Here is a 14,084-nt window from a genome sequence, read left to right as displayed (position 1 = left end):
ATAATTTATGGGATCTGAAGCAGCAAGAGCAAATTGACAAGTCGCAGAAATATTATTAGCATACTTTAGATTTGGATTTTTAGGCCTCGTTGATCTTCTTAATGGAATAATCTCATCTGAAGACTGTTCATAAGTTTCTGAAATTGGCGAATGTGGTGACGCCGGGGTTAATTCTTTTCCTTCATCTTCAGTGATTTCAAGAGGGATAGGAATCTCTTATTGCGCCAGCTTTTTACTCCAATCCCAGCTTGTATTTTCATCAAATATTACATCCCTTCTTACTGAGATCTTGCCATTAAGAGGGTTATATAATCTATATGCTTTGGATTGAGTACAATAGCCAAGAAAAATGCATTTTTTCAGATTTTTCATCAAGCTTTTGACGAGCTAGTGAATTTACCAAAGCATAAGAAACACATCCAAAAACCCGTAAATGACTTACATTTGATCTCCTACCATGCCAAGCTTCATAAGGAGTTTTATCCATATCAGCCTTTGTTGGTGAAAGATTCAGCAAGTAAACAGATGATGTCACAGTTTCTGCCCAGAACTTATTTGAGAGTTCCTTTGCTTGTAACATGCTTCTTGCCATCTCCACAATGGTTCGGTTCTTCCGTTCAGGGACATCATTCTGCTCCAGACTATAAGGAGTTGTTAACTCCCTATGGATGCCATTTTTTTCACAAAACGAATTAACTTCGTTGGACACGAACTCTCCTTCTCTATCTGTGCGAAGAACTTTGATATTGCAACTACTTTGGTTCTCCACCAAAGCCTTAAATTTCTAAAACTTTTCAAAAGTTTCTGACTTGTTCTCCAGAAAGTACACCCAACTCATACGACTATAATCGTTAGTAAACAACAAGAAATAATGACTCCCACCTAAGGACTTAGTCTACATAGGACCATATAAGTGAGCATTTATTAATTCTAAACATTTAGAAGCTCTCCATGCTTTTCCAACAGGAAAAGATTTCCTAGTTTGTTTGCCATAAATGCACCCTTCACACAAATCAAGAGAGCTAATTTTCGGTAGTCCAAGAACCATACCTTTATCGCTTAGCAATTTCAGGCCTTTTATGTTGAGATGCCCGTACCTCAAATGCCATAACTTCAAGTCATCCTTTGCACTTGCAGCAAGAGCAAAATTTTCCATATTAAAAACATCCAATGGAAACATCTTGTTTGGCGTCATGCTGATACGAACCTTTTTGCCTGACTTTTTGTTTGTAATGACACAAGCATCGTCATCAAACCAAAGAGAACATCCACTACACATTAGTTGTCTAACGCTCAACAAATAGTATCCTAAATCAGGTACAAATTGAACGTTTTCCAGCAGTTTTACTTTTCCGTGGCTAGTATCGGCACCCACCGTGCCTTTTCCTTCAATCTGCATCTTTTTTGTGTTGCCAAGCTGCACCTTTATCTTTTGCTTCTCATCAAGCTCTTGGAACAAGGATTTGACGCCTGTCATATGATTAGAACAACCGCTATCCACAAACCATAAATCACTTGGCTTATGGTCGGTATCAATGCAAGCTATAAAAAAATAATTTTCTTCCTCATTTTTTGCAGCTGCAAAATTCATTTGCTGGTCTTTATACCAGCAATCAGCCTTTATATGCCCGTATCGATGGTGTCACGCCTCGAACCATGGCCTGGGCGTAACACGGCACTCGGTGCCTGACTGCATGTGACCGAGCGAACCACATGGCTTGCTGAACCATCATGAGGCATACATGAGCGAAAATATAACGTGAAGTGCATGATGAGATTTTATAAAATATAGTAAGTCATAATATTAAACATAAATACTTGATTAAGTCATGAATGCGGACAATATCATAAGTGAGCCAAACCGGCTAACCAACTCTGGAAGTCTAACATGACACTTGTCTTGTCTATGAAACCTCTAACATAAGTCTAAAAAACACGTAACATACTTGCTGGGACAAGGCCCCGAGCATACCTTTAGATGCAAAACTAGATAAAGAAAGATAATGCCTAAACCCCGAATGAGATGGGGTTCACCAATAAGCTGGTACGTGAAGATCCTAATAAGCAGAGGCGTCATCCTGTAAATCCGTACCTGTATCGTGAAATGCAGGCCCCTGGGCAATAAAAGGGGACATCAGCACATTGAATGTACTGGTATGTAAAGCAACTGAAAGAAATAACATGGGACATGGAATAACATGATAAGAACTGAAACTGAAAACCTGGACATGAACATGAGCATGAGCATGAGCATGGGTATATATATATATATATATATATATATATATATATATATATATATATATATATATATATATATATATATATGTATATATGATATAAGCAAAACATGATAAGTAGGGAGAGCATTTCATAAACTGACATGTGATATCACCACGTGGGTACGTGGAGTCTGGTACCTCGCCGGACCAGCAGAGCCCTCATACTTTGCCAGGGTATAATGTGGTAACGTGCCTGATGGATCCATTCAGTGTAAAATTAAGGTATCTTCCTAACTGGGCGGAGCGATCCTTGTCCTACGGTGGCTACGTAGTTTCAGGCTATCTGAGCCTTCTCGGTAATTCGTGCAACTCCCAAAAACATGAACATAATATAGTTGGCTAAGAAGCCCATGATTTTCGTGAAATAACTTGTAATCATGATTTCACGAAGTAACTTGTAACATAGCTTGTATCATGGTTTCATGAGGTAACTTGTAGCATGGTTTCATGAAATAACTTGTATTTAGCATGTATATTTCTTGTATCATGGCATGAAAGTAATTATATGATTTAATTGCATGAAAACTTGTAGACATATAGGATATTCATGAAATAATCATTCTTAGTCAAAAACATACATGCAAGAACCCATGAAATACAAAATATGAGTTTTCATGGATTACGGACAGATTCTCAATAATCATAATGAGTATCAAGAACACAATGATAGAATAATATCAATTCAAACATAATATAGTCATAGACATGGACCTAGGGTTATCATGAGCATAGTATATAATAGAAACCCTAGTTTTGTAAAGTTTCATACTTTATGGATTAGGAGCCGTGGCGAAGAACAATGATGTTCCCACATATAGATAGTAACTCTACATACCTGGTAATGCTCCAAACTTGAATTAAAGACTTCAACTTTGAAGAAGATTTCCAAAATCTTGAATCTTAAACCTTGAGATGGGTTTTCTTGAAAACCCTAGGTTAGGAATGATGATTCTTGTTTAGATTACAAGGATATATATTAGAATAGACTTGGAATGATTATAATAGGCTTACCTTTGTGTTCTTGATGAGGGGAGAGAATAGAAGGTCGTTCTAGGGCTTGGGGGTGTGAAGAATGAAGTGAAAAAGCTTTAAAACGAAGTTTTAAAATTGCTGTCGAACCCATTTTACGCCCTATTTTACGGCCCATAAAATTTTTACGGACCGTATATCCCACCGTAAATCAATTACAGTGATTTGGTCTTTCTGGACCAATTTTACGGCCTAAATATACGGCCCGTATATTCAACCGTAAATCGGCAGAACACTGTTTTAGTAAAACGGGCATAACTTTTTGTACAGATGTCTGTTTGACCTCCATAATATACCGTTGGAAAGGTATTTCAAATATCTACAACTTTCAAGAAGGAAATTTTCCCAAATTCCTTACATATTTTTCCGTATACTCATTTTAATTGAGACATGGTGCAAACTCACTTGAAAACACGCTCCGTAGGGTAGCTTCCGACTTTCCTTTGCTCAAGGACTCTTCTCATGTCTTGATTGGGTTTCAAACACCATCTATACACTACTAAAATTGGGTTCATTATACCCCCGTCTTATGAGTCAAATCTTAGTCCGAATGCACGAGGTGTTACAGATGGCAATGATGACATTGAATGCCATTCTTTGTGTTACTTTGCTCATTGGACTGCCTGTACCCATCATTCCTTCCTCTGCCTCTTCCATAACCATGACCATAACCTCAACCACCGGGAAATCCTCCCCTTCCTCGGCTTCTACTTGCTGGACCTTTATTTTCTCCATATCTAGTGGTTGTGTCTTTCACTTGGAATGCCTTCTCGTCGTTCTTCTCTGAAGATCGATTGATTCTCGCCTCATGAGCTTGAAGAGACCCCATCAGTTCATCAAAGGAAAAACTTGATAAATCCTTAGACTCTTCTATAGCAGCAACTACGTGATCAAATTTTGGAGTGCTTCGCAATACCTTTTCCACAATGGTCTGGTCTGTAACCTTCTCGCCGTAGGATCGCATTTGACTGACAATTGCCATTGCTCTCGACAAAAAATCATCAATGGATTCTCCACTTTTCATCATCAAGGTTCAAAGTCACGCCGAAGTGATTGCAGTCTCGCCACAATGACCTTTGAATCACCTTGAAACTCTTTTTGTAGAATGGACCAAGCTTGTTTTGATGTGGTCGTTGCGATCATCCGTGAAAAGACGCTATCATGAACAGCCTGCTGGATAATCACCAGCGCCTTAGCATCTTTTTTCTTGTTGTCTCGCAGCCTATTTTCTTCATCAGGATCGACAAATCCACGTTCTACCAAGTCCCAAAGATCTTGAGATCTGAGTAGAGTTTTCATACGAATACTCCAGAATTCGTAGCTTTCTCCCTTGAAGACGGGAATGAGTGGCTGTGCCACAACCAATGCGTTGCCGTTACTTGCCATTGCTCGGATACCAAAACTGTTGGATAGAGAGCAGAGAAAATAGTGAAAAAATAAAGAAAGAAAGAAAGCTTCAGAACTGATTTCTTTTATTTCTAATCAACTTGAATACTGATAACAAAATATGCCTACATAATATATAGGCTAAGAGGTAAACAAATACTCCTAAAATCTAGGCCCCGTAACCCACTACAACACTAAATCAGCAACACTAATTAAACTTGAGTAAATATAGGAAACTACTTAACAGAATCCTAAAGACTAGTTCTTCCAAACTACCCATATCTCAATTTATTCTGTCCTACAGTTTTGAATCACACTTCAACAGATCTGAGTGTATTCGTTATTGTGTTCTCTATATACATAGTTTTTTCAGATCAAAACGAGATGTATTCGACTGTATGTGTTATTTGAATGATCTATATACATATATGTTGTATACAATTTTTTCGAGTAAATACAGTGTATTTGAAATTTGCATCTGCAATTTATTGAAATACATTCAACTTTGCGAGGCCGGTGGCGACCTTGCTGATCGGAGCTCAAATACATTCAAATACAGACAAAACAAAAGGATATATCAATATATAAATACAATAAAATACACAACTCCGTCCGTGTATTTAAATGCACTAGAATACAATCATTTTGAATACATGTGTATTCAGAGAAATTAAGGTTACATGTATTCAAATAAAGTCAAATACACGTGACATCAGATAAGGTTGGATACAACTGAACAGTATATTTAAATACACTCAAATACAGTGAATTTTCTATAAAATAGCTATGAGTTGTAAATTGATAAAAGATAGCTACTAATTGTTAACAACCCTTAAAAGATAGTTATTTTTATAAGTTGCCCTTAAATATATAGCAGATTTTCTATAATGAGATTAGTTTCGTTTATATGACCACACTTGGTAGGGAAAATCGAAATGACGCATTATCAAGCAAAATATTTATCAACTCATGTGTATGGTAAACATTTACGTGTAACTGATTTTTAAATTATCCGATAGCGTAGAAAAGTTACTCAATTTAATATATATATATATATAAGTAAATCTCATTTTAAAACTCAAAAATGAAAGGCTATATTCGGTCGAGACATAGAATTTCCTTTTTGGCGTTTGGTCTATTTTACATGGTGAATTTACAAGCAAAATGCAGTGAGTTGCAAAGAGTTCTAACTGACAATGTTTCCACATTTTGTGCATAACGTCAAGAACAACATTTTGTAGCTCATAACTGAATACGTGTCCCAATCCAAACAACAAGAATCGTAATCGGCACTTATTTTTTAAAATAAATACTTTTTGAAAAAAATAAGCATTTGATCTCCCAAAAACTTGGCCCAACATACTATTAGCCAGCATCTTAGCATTACCACTTTAGCAAGGCCTCGTTGGCACACTCTTGGTTTTCTTGTGTTCTTGATGCAAATAAACTTCACTGAGGAAGAGTTACCCATACAATTTCAATGATAGTAAAAAAAAATACTCCCTCCCCAATTTATGTGGAGTCTTTGATTTGATACGGAGTTTAAAAAAGAATAAAGATTTTTGAAACTTGTGGTAAAAATGAGACGTGATAGATAATTGTTTAGCTGTAAATCTTTTCCTTAAGAGTAAAATGGGTACTTTAAGTTAAATTGTTACTAAATATAAAAAATGTCATTCTTTTTTTGACTGACTAAAAAATAAAGAGTGTCATGGACGGATGGAATATTAGATAATATTATTTATAATTATGTACATTTATTTTACTGAAAAGGGCCAAATATACCCCTGTTCTATTAGAAATGGTTTAAATATACCCTCATCATACTTTTGTTCCAAACATACTCCACATTTTATACTTTAACACTAATATACCCTTATTTTTAATGGAATGACACATGCCAGCTCAAAAATACCCGCCCCAGTTGTTTTACCCACTACTAGACTGAATTTCATTATGCGACCCAATTCCAAAGCAAAGGAATTCACCCGTATTTCCAACTATCACCTCGGCATCGTTGGCCTCGGCTTCGGCTGTCGTCTGTTTACGAATGATTCGAGATACTTTTTAATTAATAATTGCACGGGTGTCTTTAACATTACTGCAAGTAATTGACAAATAAAAATTAAACTATGAAAAACTGCTTATTATTTACAACTTAGAATATACGTCGGAACAATAATGCTTTTTAGTTATTGAATTCCAAAGTTCGTGATAAATAGAGCTTCTTGTGTATAATTGTAGTAAAAGAAATACGGTTAGAAAAATGTAAATACTAAAGAATCTACTTAAAAAAAGAAATAGTATTTGAAACATTTTGGTGTATTCTTACGTGTTGTTTCCTCCAAAATTTTGAAGAAGAATTCCTATCAATTTCTTTTTATAATTTACTTATTTAAAAATAGATTTTTTTAGAAAAGCAGCACACGTAAATTGATAACCGAATTTTATTTGAAATAGGATTAGAAACCTATTCTACTTCAACTCTTCATCCTAATATGTCACGACCCAACTCGTGGGTCGAGCAGGCACCCACACTAACCCCCCTGGTGGGTGAACCCTTCCCCTAGCTACCTCAATTTGATACAACGTGCGGAATAATAATATGTAAACACACTCCAACAGTTTAAGTATTAAAACTAATGCGGAAGAAATACTTTTATTATAAGAAATTCCCAAAAATTGGTCTAGACTTGTACAAGAGCTTCTAAGAAGTTTACAATTTGAAGTAAATAACAGAGTCAAACTGGATACGACTTCTGTTTAAGGATAAGGAACAACAAAAATCTAAGAAGAGACTCTGGGTTGCAAGATCTCAAATAGCTCACCCAAAAGCCTCTGACGAATGCCTCAAAATGGTTGAGAGACTCCGAACATCACCTGAAAACAACTCTACACTCCACAAGGAGTGTAGCAAGAGTAGTATGAGCACAACACAAGGCTCGTAGGTATCATAGACTGACAATGGTTAGTTCACGCATATAAATAAGAAGCAACTAACAAGTAAGCAGATAAGTAATCAAACACAGTCACAACTCCAGCAAATATGGAAGTCTTGCAGTAGCGATAGTCACAAGGGATTTTAATATCTCAGGTTATAAGCCTAGGTGGAAATCTCTAAACCTCGAGTCCATCAAGCCTCTAAAATAAATACTTACCAACAACAATAACTCAATAATTCACCAGTCAAGAATCAATCAGAGAATGTACCATGCAATGACATGAATAACAATTCAAATGGAGAGCAATGTAATGCCGTGTTATGCAATGCAGTAGTCACCTCTCACGCTCCACTCTCATACACACATGCTATGGCAATGCCTCATAGTCATGATCCATGGGGGACCCGCGAAGTCCATGTACCTCGGAGGCTATCAATTACTCTCAATCTCCGGCAAAGACCTCAGAGTCTCTCAATCACTCTCAATCTCCGGCAAAGACCTCAAAGTCTCTCAATCACTCACCTCACCATCAGGACAACATAAGAGTAATATGGAAGCTTGTCATGCATGATATCGGTCTCAACAATATCATCAATATGCAATCAACAAGTACAAGTCATATTATTGTCCACGGTTCAATCATAAATATTACCCTTCCCTTTCATGAGATGAGTGAGCTAGTATGTGACAGAGATACAACTACGTGATAATCACATCAAATAACACACGGAATATGAGATGCATGCCTCGCATGAAATCAACCTCAATCATAGGTTCCACAGATTCATACAATGAAATGCAATTCAATATTCAATTTCTCAGTAATAACCTTCCTCTTCCATATGACAAGTGAGATAACAAGAGAGAGAAAGAGAGACAATTATATCAAGTGCATGAAATCACAACCATGCCGACAATCCCACATAACGATATCCCAATAACGGCGACAAGCCCACATAACAGTATCACAATAATGGCGACAAGCCCACATAACAGTATCACAATAATGGCGACAAGCCCACATAACAGCTCAGAATACCAGCCTAGATGGAATTCAGATCCACACCATGCCCCAAGGCCTATCATGCTTTCCCCGTCAATCACTACTATCTACATACGTTTCACTAACCGGAGTCTAGACATAAAGTAAGTTGTAACCTACCTCGAAGCCGAACAGGAGCCACGAACCTTTAAGCTAACGCCTTTCCTTTCTGGGGCGTTTCCGAACGATGAAAGTCTATAAAATATGAATTCTACGTTAAAACACGAATACATGGACACCCATATTTCCATAGTTTTACTCAGAACCCAAAAATGGACTCAAAATAGCCAAACCTGAGCCCCGAGGGCAAAACTGTAATTTGTTAAAAAAATCTAGTTTAATATAGTCAAAATATTACTCTACGAGTTTAAACGAGTCCAATGATACCCATATTATTATACTTTAATTCGGAACCCAAAAATGGACCCCAAAAGATGCCCGAGCCCATAAGGGCGAAACTGGAATTTTATTGAAAAGTCATTTTACCCATAATCTAAGGGTCCTGTATTCAAAAAATTAGTCAATTTCATCCACAAATGAACTCTCAAATCATAAATTCTCATTTCTTAAGACTTGGGCTCAAAACCTTCAATTACCCCAAAATCTTAGCATAGGATTATAATCTCGCTTTCCACGACTCAAATACCATGAACTTGAAGGTTTACATATAATCCAATACCCTAATGTTAAATTACATAACCCAGTATACCAAAATTGAAGTGCAACATGATAAGCAAATGAAAGTTCTCAAAATCGGAAGATCTACACTTTTCCCTTTCTAGTTTTCATAACCTATCTTACAGAAGAAGTTAAATAATTTAATCTTTACATCATTTCATTTGAATTATGTTCTCAGCCATATAATTCCTATCTTACCTCTATATCATGTTAGTTGTATATTAATATCACCAACTTGTAATAACCTCTAATAAGCTATTGTAAAGCTAAGGATAACCACATAACTACTTAATTAGCAACTAGCCAGCACCATATTAGTTGAGAATATGCTACCTAAACAAGGAGATGGCATGTAATTAACATAACTTCTTAATAATGTCTTGAAAGAACATGCTTTATTCTCTGCAATCAATAGAATCGGGAAACCAGTAGCATAAACACCCAACATTTACATGACTCCATTAACACTTCCTCCTTTTCTCATTATTATCTAATGATTATCTCAAATCGATCATAACTTCATTATTAGTCCATTACCTTCATAATCATTACCAACATCATCTCTAACATGACCATTATTACCTAATCACTAAGCACATAGAATTAATTATATTACACCAAAAACAAATTTTCAGATGAGACTTACCTGATGCCCTTAAACTTTTTATACGAAAATCCCTTCCGTTATAGCCTTCTCCTTTTCTTTTCTTTTGCAAGCCAAATGTAAATATATCATTTTGGTACCCTAGGCCACTAATATGTATGGGTCATAAGAAGTAGGCCTGGCCCGATGACTTATCATAATACTTTCCTCAATTCACTTACTCACGTAATTACTTTGTGTACTTTAAAAATTTACTCACTCCGTCAAATACTATATTTACCAACTTATATTCTAAATGTTTGCAAATAATATTCCTATGAATAAACTATTCACAAACATTAAATAAATATATTCCAAAAATTACTCATCAATTAAATAACCGTGTCATCCATCCCACAAGTCAAGAATACTGTTTAAGGCTACGGAAAGGGTATTTTAGCGAGGAAGAGTCCAAAAGTGCTAAACGACCAAACGGGTCGTTACATAATATGGAGTATTTTCAATTATGTCCTTTCTTGTGAGTTTTTGTGAAAGAATATTTTGGTCAACCAATATTTATGTTCGTGCTTTTATTTTTGGTTGAATCCAAAGTCCTAAATTTTAGGAAAATGGTAATATTACAATTTTATCCCATATGAAATAATTGTTTAGAGAAATTTCAACTTAAAAGGGTATAAAAGTCGTTTAATAATTGAAGGATATTTTGGTCAACCAACATTTATATTCATGCTTTTAAAATAATATATAGATAGATAGATATACATACACACATACAAATACACACACACATATATTAGTGTCACTTGGCCCGTGCTAAGCCCGAGCCCAATACTAAAATTAAAATTAAATTTATAATTATTTTTTATTTTTTACTCGCTCTTTTTGACATTAGGTTATTGAAGGAGCAGTACTTTGCCATTTTCTACAAAATCTTAAAAACTAAATCATAATATAATAATATTTGAAAGTTAAAGAAGAATTTCCTTTTATTTTCAAATAAATTCATGACATTAGAGCTCTTCTCTTTTTTATTTCATTGAAGGCTTTTGGGAACATAGTGTCCAATAATCCAAATTGAACTTTATCATATATTGGATTAATTTTACTCCTTTTTTCCTGAATTAAATCAATATTGACTAACCAAATATTGCAAAAAGATATTTGAGTGTCCAAGAAATGCTGACATGATTTTCAACCTCAAATAAATAAAGAAACTATGACTTGAATAGTGGATAAGTGACGCTATATTTAATTGAAAATTAACTAATGTGTTACAAAGCAACAGTCTGTTGATGAAGCTAATAATTTGTTTGCAAATATTTTTATTCTTTATTTTCCTTTATCGCACTGCGTATTACAATATCTATTGTTGAAATTCAACATCAAATAGACCAGTTCATTCTTTTTGCGAAACATTCCAAGAAAACAAAAAAACAAATGTGACGATCGATTTTAAGCTAAAATTAATAAACAACACAAAATTATATTCATTTATTTTATTAGCTATCCTAAATTCACTACTTTCAATAGCAAGCTCACGATATAAGAGCTCAATAAATTATTCATAGTAATGCTAAATTTTAAAATCTTTTAGAGAAATGCCAAAAACAATATTGTTAGTAGAATCTATATTTTTTGAGCTTAAGATAGGAGAATAAGATCTATAAATAGACTTGTAAATATCTATATTAGTGATACCCATCTCAGAAGACGGAATCATTAAGCAATGAATACACACAATGTCTGATGTGTCTAAGTAGATTTATATAGCATAGTGTAATATCTTTTTTGATTTCATTTTTTTGTTAAGGAAAAAAGTGTTCCTTCCTTCTCATTTTATGTGAAGGTATTATTCTTTGGGTAATCCGACTATTTTTCTATTTTTTTTAAAATATTTTAAATTACTAACTATGTGGACTTTTAGTACTTTTGAATCATTATAATAAAATTTATATATTTGAAAACTAGCAAAAGAATTTATAAATAATTGCACTCCTACTTGAATTATTATATTTTTGTAAGATTTTTTTTTGTTGATTTTAACTTATCAGTAAAATAAAAAAGCATTACATATTTATTTTACCACGTAGAAAATTAGTGATTAAACACCAATACATGCAACACAAAAGAGTTGGTGCGGGGAGGTCTGGGTGGGGGGGGGGGGTGTGGAGATATTGAATTAGAGTCTTGCAAAATATTTCAAAAGTATTTTTTTTCTTATTTACCAAATTATGTGATGACAATAAAGTAATATTAAACTAAATTAAGGGCAACATAAAAGAGAAATAAGACAAACTCTTAAAGTTAGAACAACACATGTCATCTATAAAAGTAGCTCTAGGAAATTACAAAAATAACCATGTGAGGACTACCAAAAAACTCCTTATTCTTGCTTTTATATAGAGAGAGACACACACATACATACTGATAATATATACACATTTAAATTGATCTATGATAATATATAGTAATTCTCAGTAGCAAGTTTGATACATTAACTTGGAAGATCGAGCGAGAACTTGCTATAATACATTAAATTGTATCAATGTATTAAATACCAATCTTTCTTTTGGGTTTCCCCTGGTATTTAGAATCCACATTGTACACGATTAAATTTGGATTCGCGGCACACAGTCCCACAGCGAGGGTAAAACACAGCCTAATAAAGGTAACTCCATACCTAGAGCTCAAACCCGACTACCCGAGACCTTGGTTAAGTAGTTTTGGAAAGAGTTGTAAAGGACAATCAGAGGCTTTGATATTTGTAGACACAAATTGAATCTGCATGAATTTGTTCATTTAGAAATGAACTTCCAAATTTTGTGCTTACATGTATTATGCTCAGACACACGGGGGAACAAAAGGAGGATAGAAACCTTTCAGTCCTCAGTTTTTTTAGAGAAAGAAAATATCACAAAGAGACACAAAGGCACTATAAAAAATGCTGCAATTTTCAGTAAAACTTCATTCTCATTTGAGATCACTCCAATTCTTGACCAATCTCCACTATACCTGAAATATTAAGTAAAAATTATGTGGGAAGACAAAAGAAAAAAAGAAAAAAAGGACTTTGTTGCAGCAGCTTGAAATGTATTTTTGTTCCTTTTATTTTAGTCATTTTTTGGCTTAACCACCCGGTATGTGAAACACATTGATATGACTAATTCGAATTCGTGTTGCGTAGGGAGAATTATCATTAGGGAAAACGCTCCCTACTAAGGGTTTTTTTATTCACTACCAGAAAATCGCTAATTTATGATGGATGTCCTGTCGGAAATTGGCTCGTTGGTAAGGGATTTCCAATGAAAAGATCGTCGGAAACCTTACTGACCAGCCAAATTCTAAATTCTAACGAATTTCATCAGAAATTAGCAATTTTCTGCAAGTAATTCCCAGAACTCAAAATTGAAACATCAGTCTCACTCACACTGCACCCCTTTGTAGTGAAATGTATTCTAAATGTAGATTATATAAAAATAAAGTTTAAACATTAGGAAAATTTACCCTGCATCAATGAACCCCAGAGCAAAGATTCCAACAGCAGCTTGAGCAAGAAAATTTCTAGGAATTTTCAGAGAGAAAATTGAGATTTCTTGGACTTCTGTATTCTCAGAAAATTCTCTCTTTTTTGCAAATGAAATTGTTGCATGTTTAGTACATCTTGTATTTCTATATTTCAGAAAGAGATATGAAAAATTAGCGGAAGAACAAGTAGCAAGGTTTTGTGTGATCAACATTTTCTTATCACATCAAAAAATAAAATTGGCACAAAGTTATCCTATCTATCTACATCTCCCTGTATGTGTGGCTATTATTCACCACTTATCAAAAAAGTGTTGAATAGAAAAGACAGACAAATCTAGTCATAAAATAATACTAGTATAATTAAACGGCCTTTTCAATTGAATTCTTGTAGACAAATATTTTCTGTTGAACTTGAGTACATTCCAACGGCTCAAGGCCTATAAGAAGAGTCAAAGTCCTAAATAATTAGGGGTATGAATATCACTAACAAAGTTCGCAAAAATTTAAAATTAGTGAATGAAATCATTATTTTGAAAGAAAAAAGCTTGTAAAAATTTAAAGTTAGTGAATGAAATCATTATTTTACTTATGCAGTC

The 14,084-nt window shown here is 34.4% G+C and overlaps 1 protein-coding gene across 1 annotated transcript; it reads right to left on the bottom strand.

Annotated features, from left to right (window-relative positions):
* Positions 1–12,400: 12,400 nt before the first annotated feature.
* Positions 12,401–13,804, bottom strand: LOC132602053 (uncharacterized). The gene is made up of 2 exons (XM_060315075.1): positions 13,468–13,804; positions 12,401–12,975 (listed from the first exon to the last, which is right to left on the bottom strand). The coding sequence occupies exons 1-2, from the start codon at positions 13,698–13,700 to the stop codon at positions 12,843–12,845; spliced, it is 366 nt and encodes a 121-aa protein (XP_060171058.1). The 5' UTR covers positions 13,701–13,804; the 3' UTR covers positions 12,401–12,842.
* Positions 13,805–14,084: the final 280 nt, after the last annotated feature.

The sequence above is a fragment of the Lycium barbarum genome, chromosome 7 (assembly GCF_019175385.1).
Source record: "Lycium barbarum isolate Lr01 chromosome 7, ASM1917538v2, whole genome shotgun sequence".
Taxonomy (NCBI): Eukaryota; Viridiplantae; Streptophyta; class Magnoliopsida; order Solanales; family Solanaceae; genus Lycium; species Lycium barbarum.
This window is presented reverse-complemented; position numbering and strand designations above follow the sequence as displayed.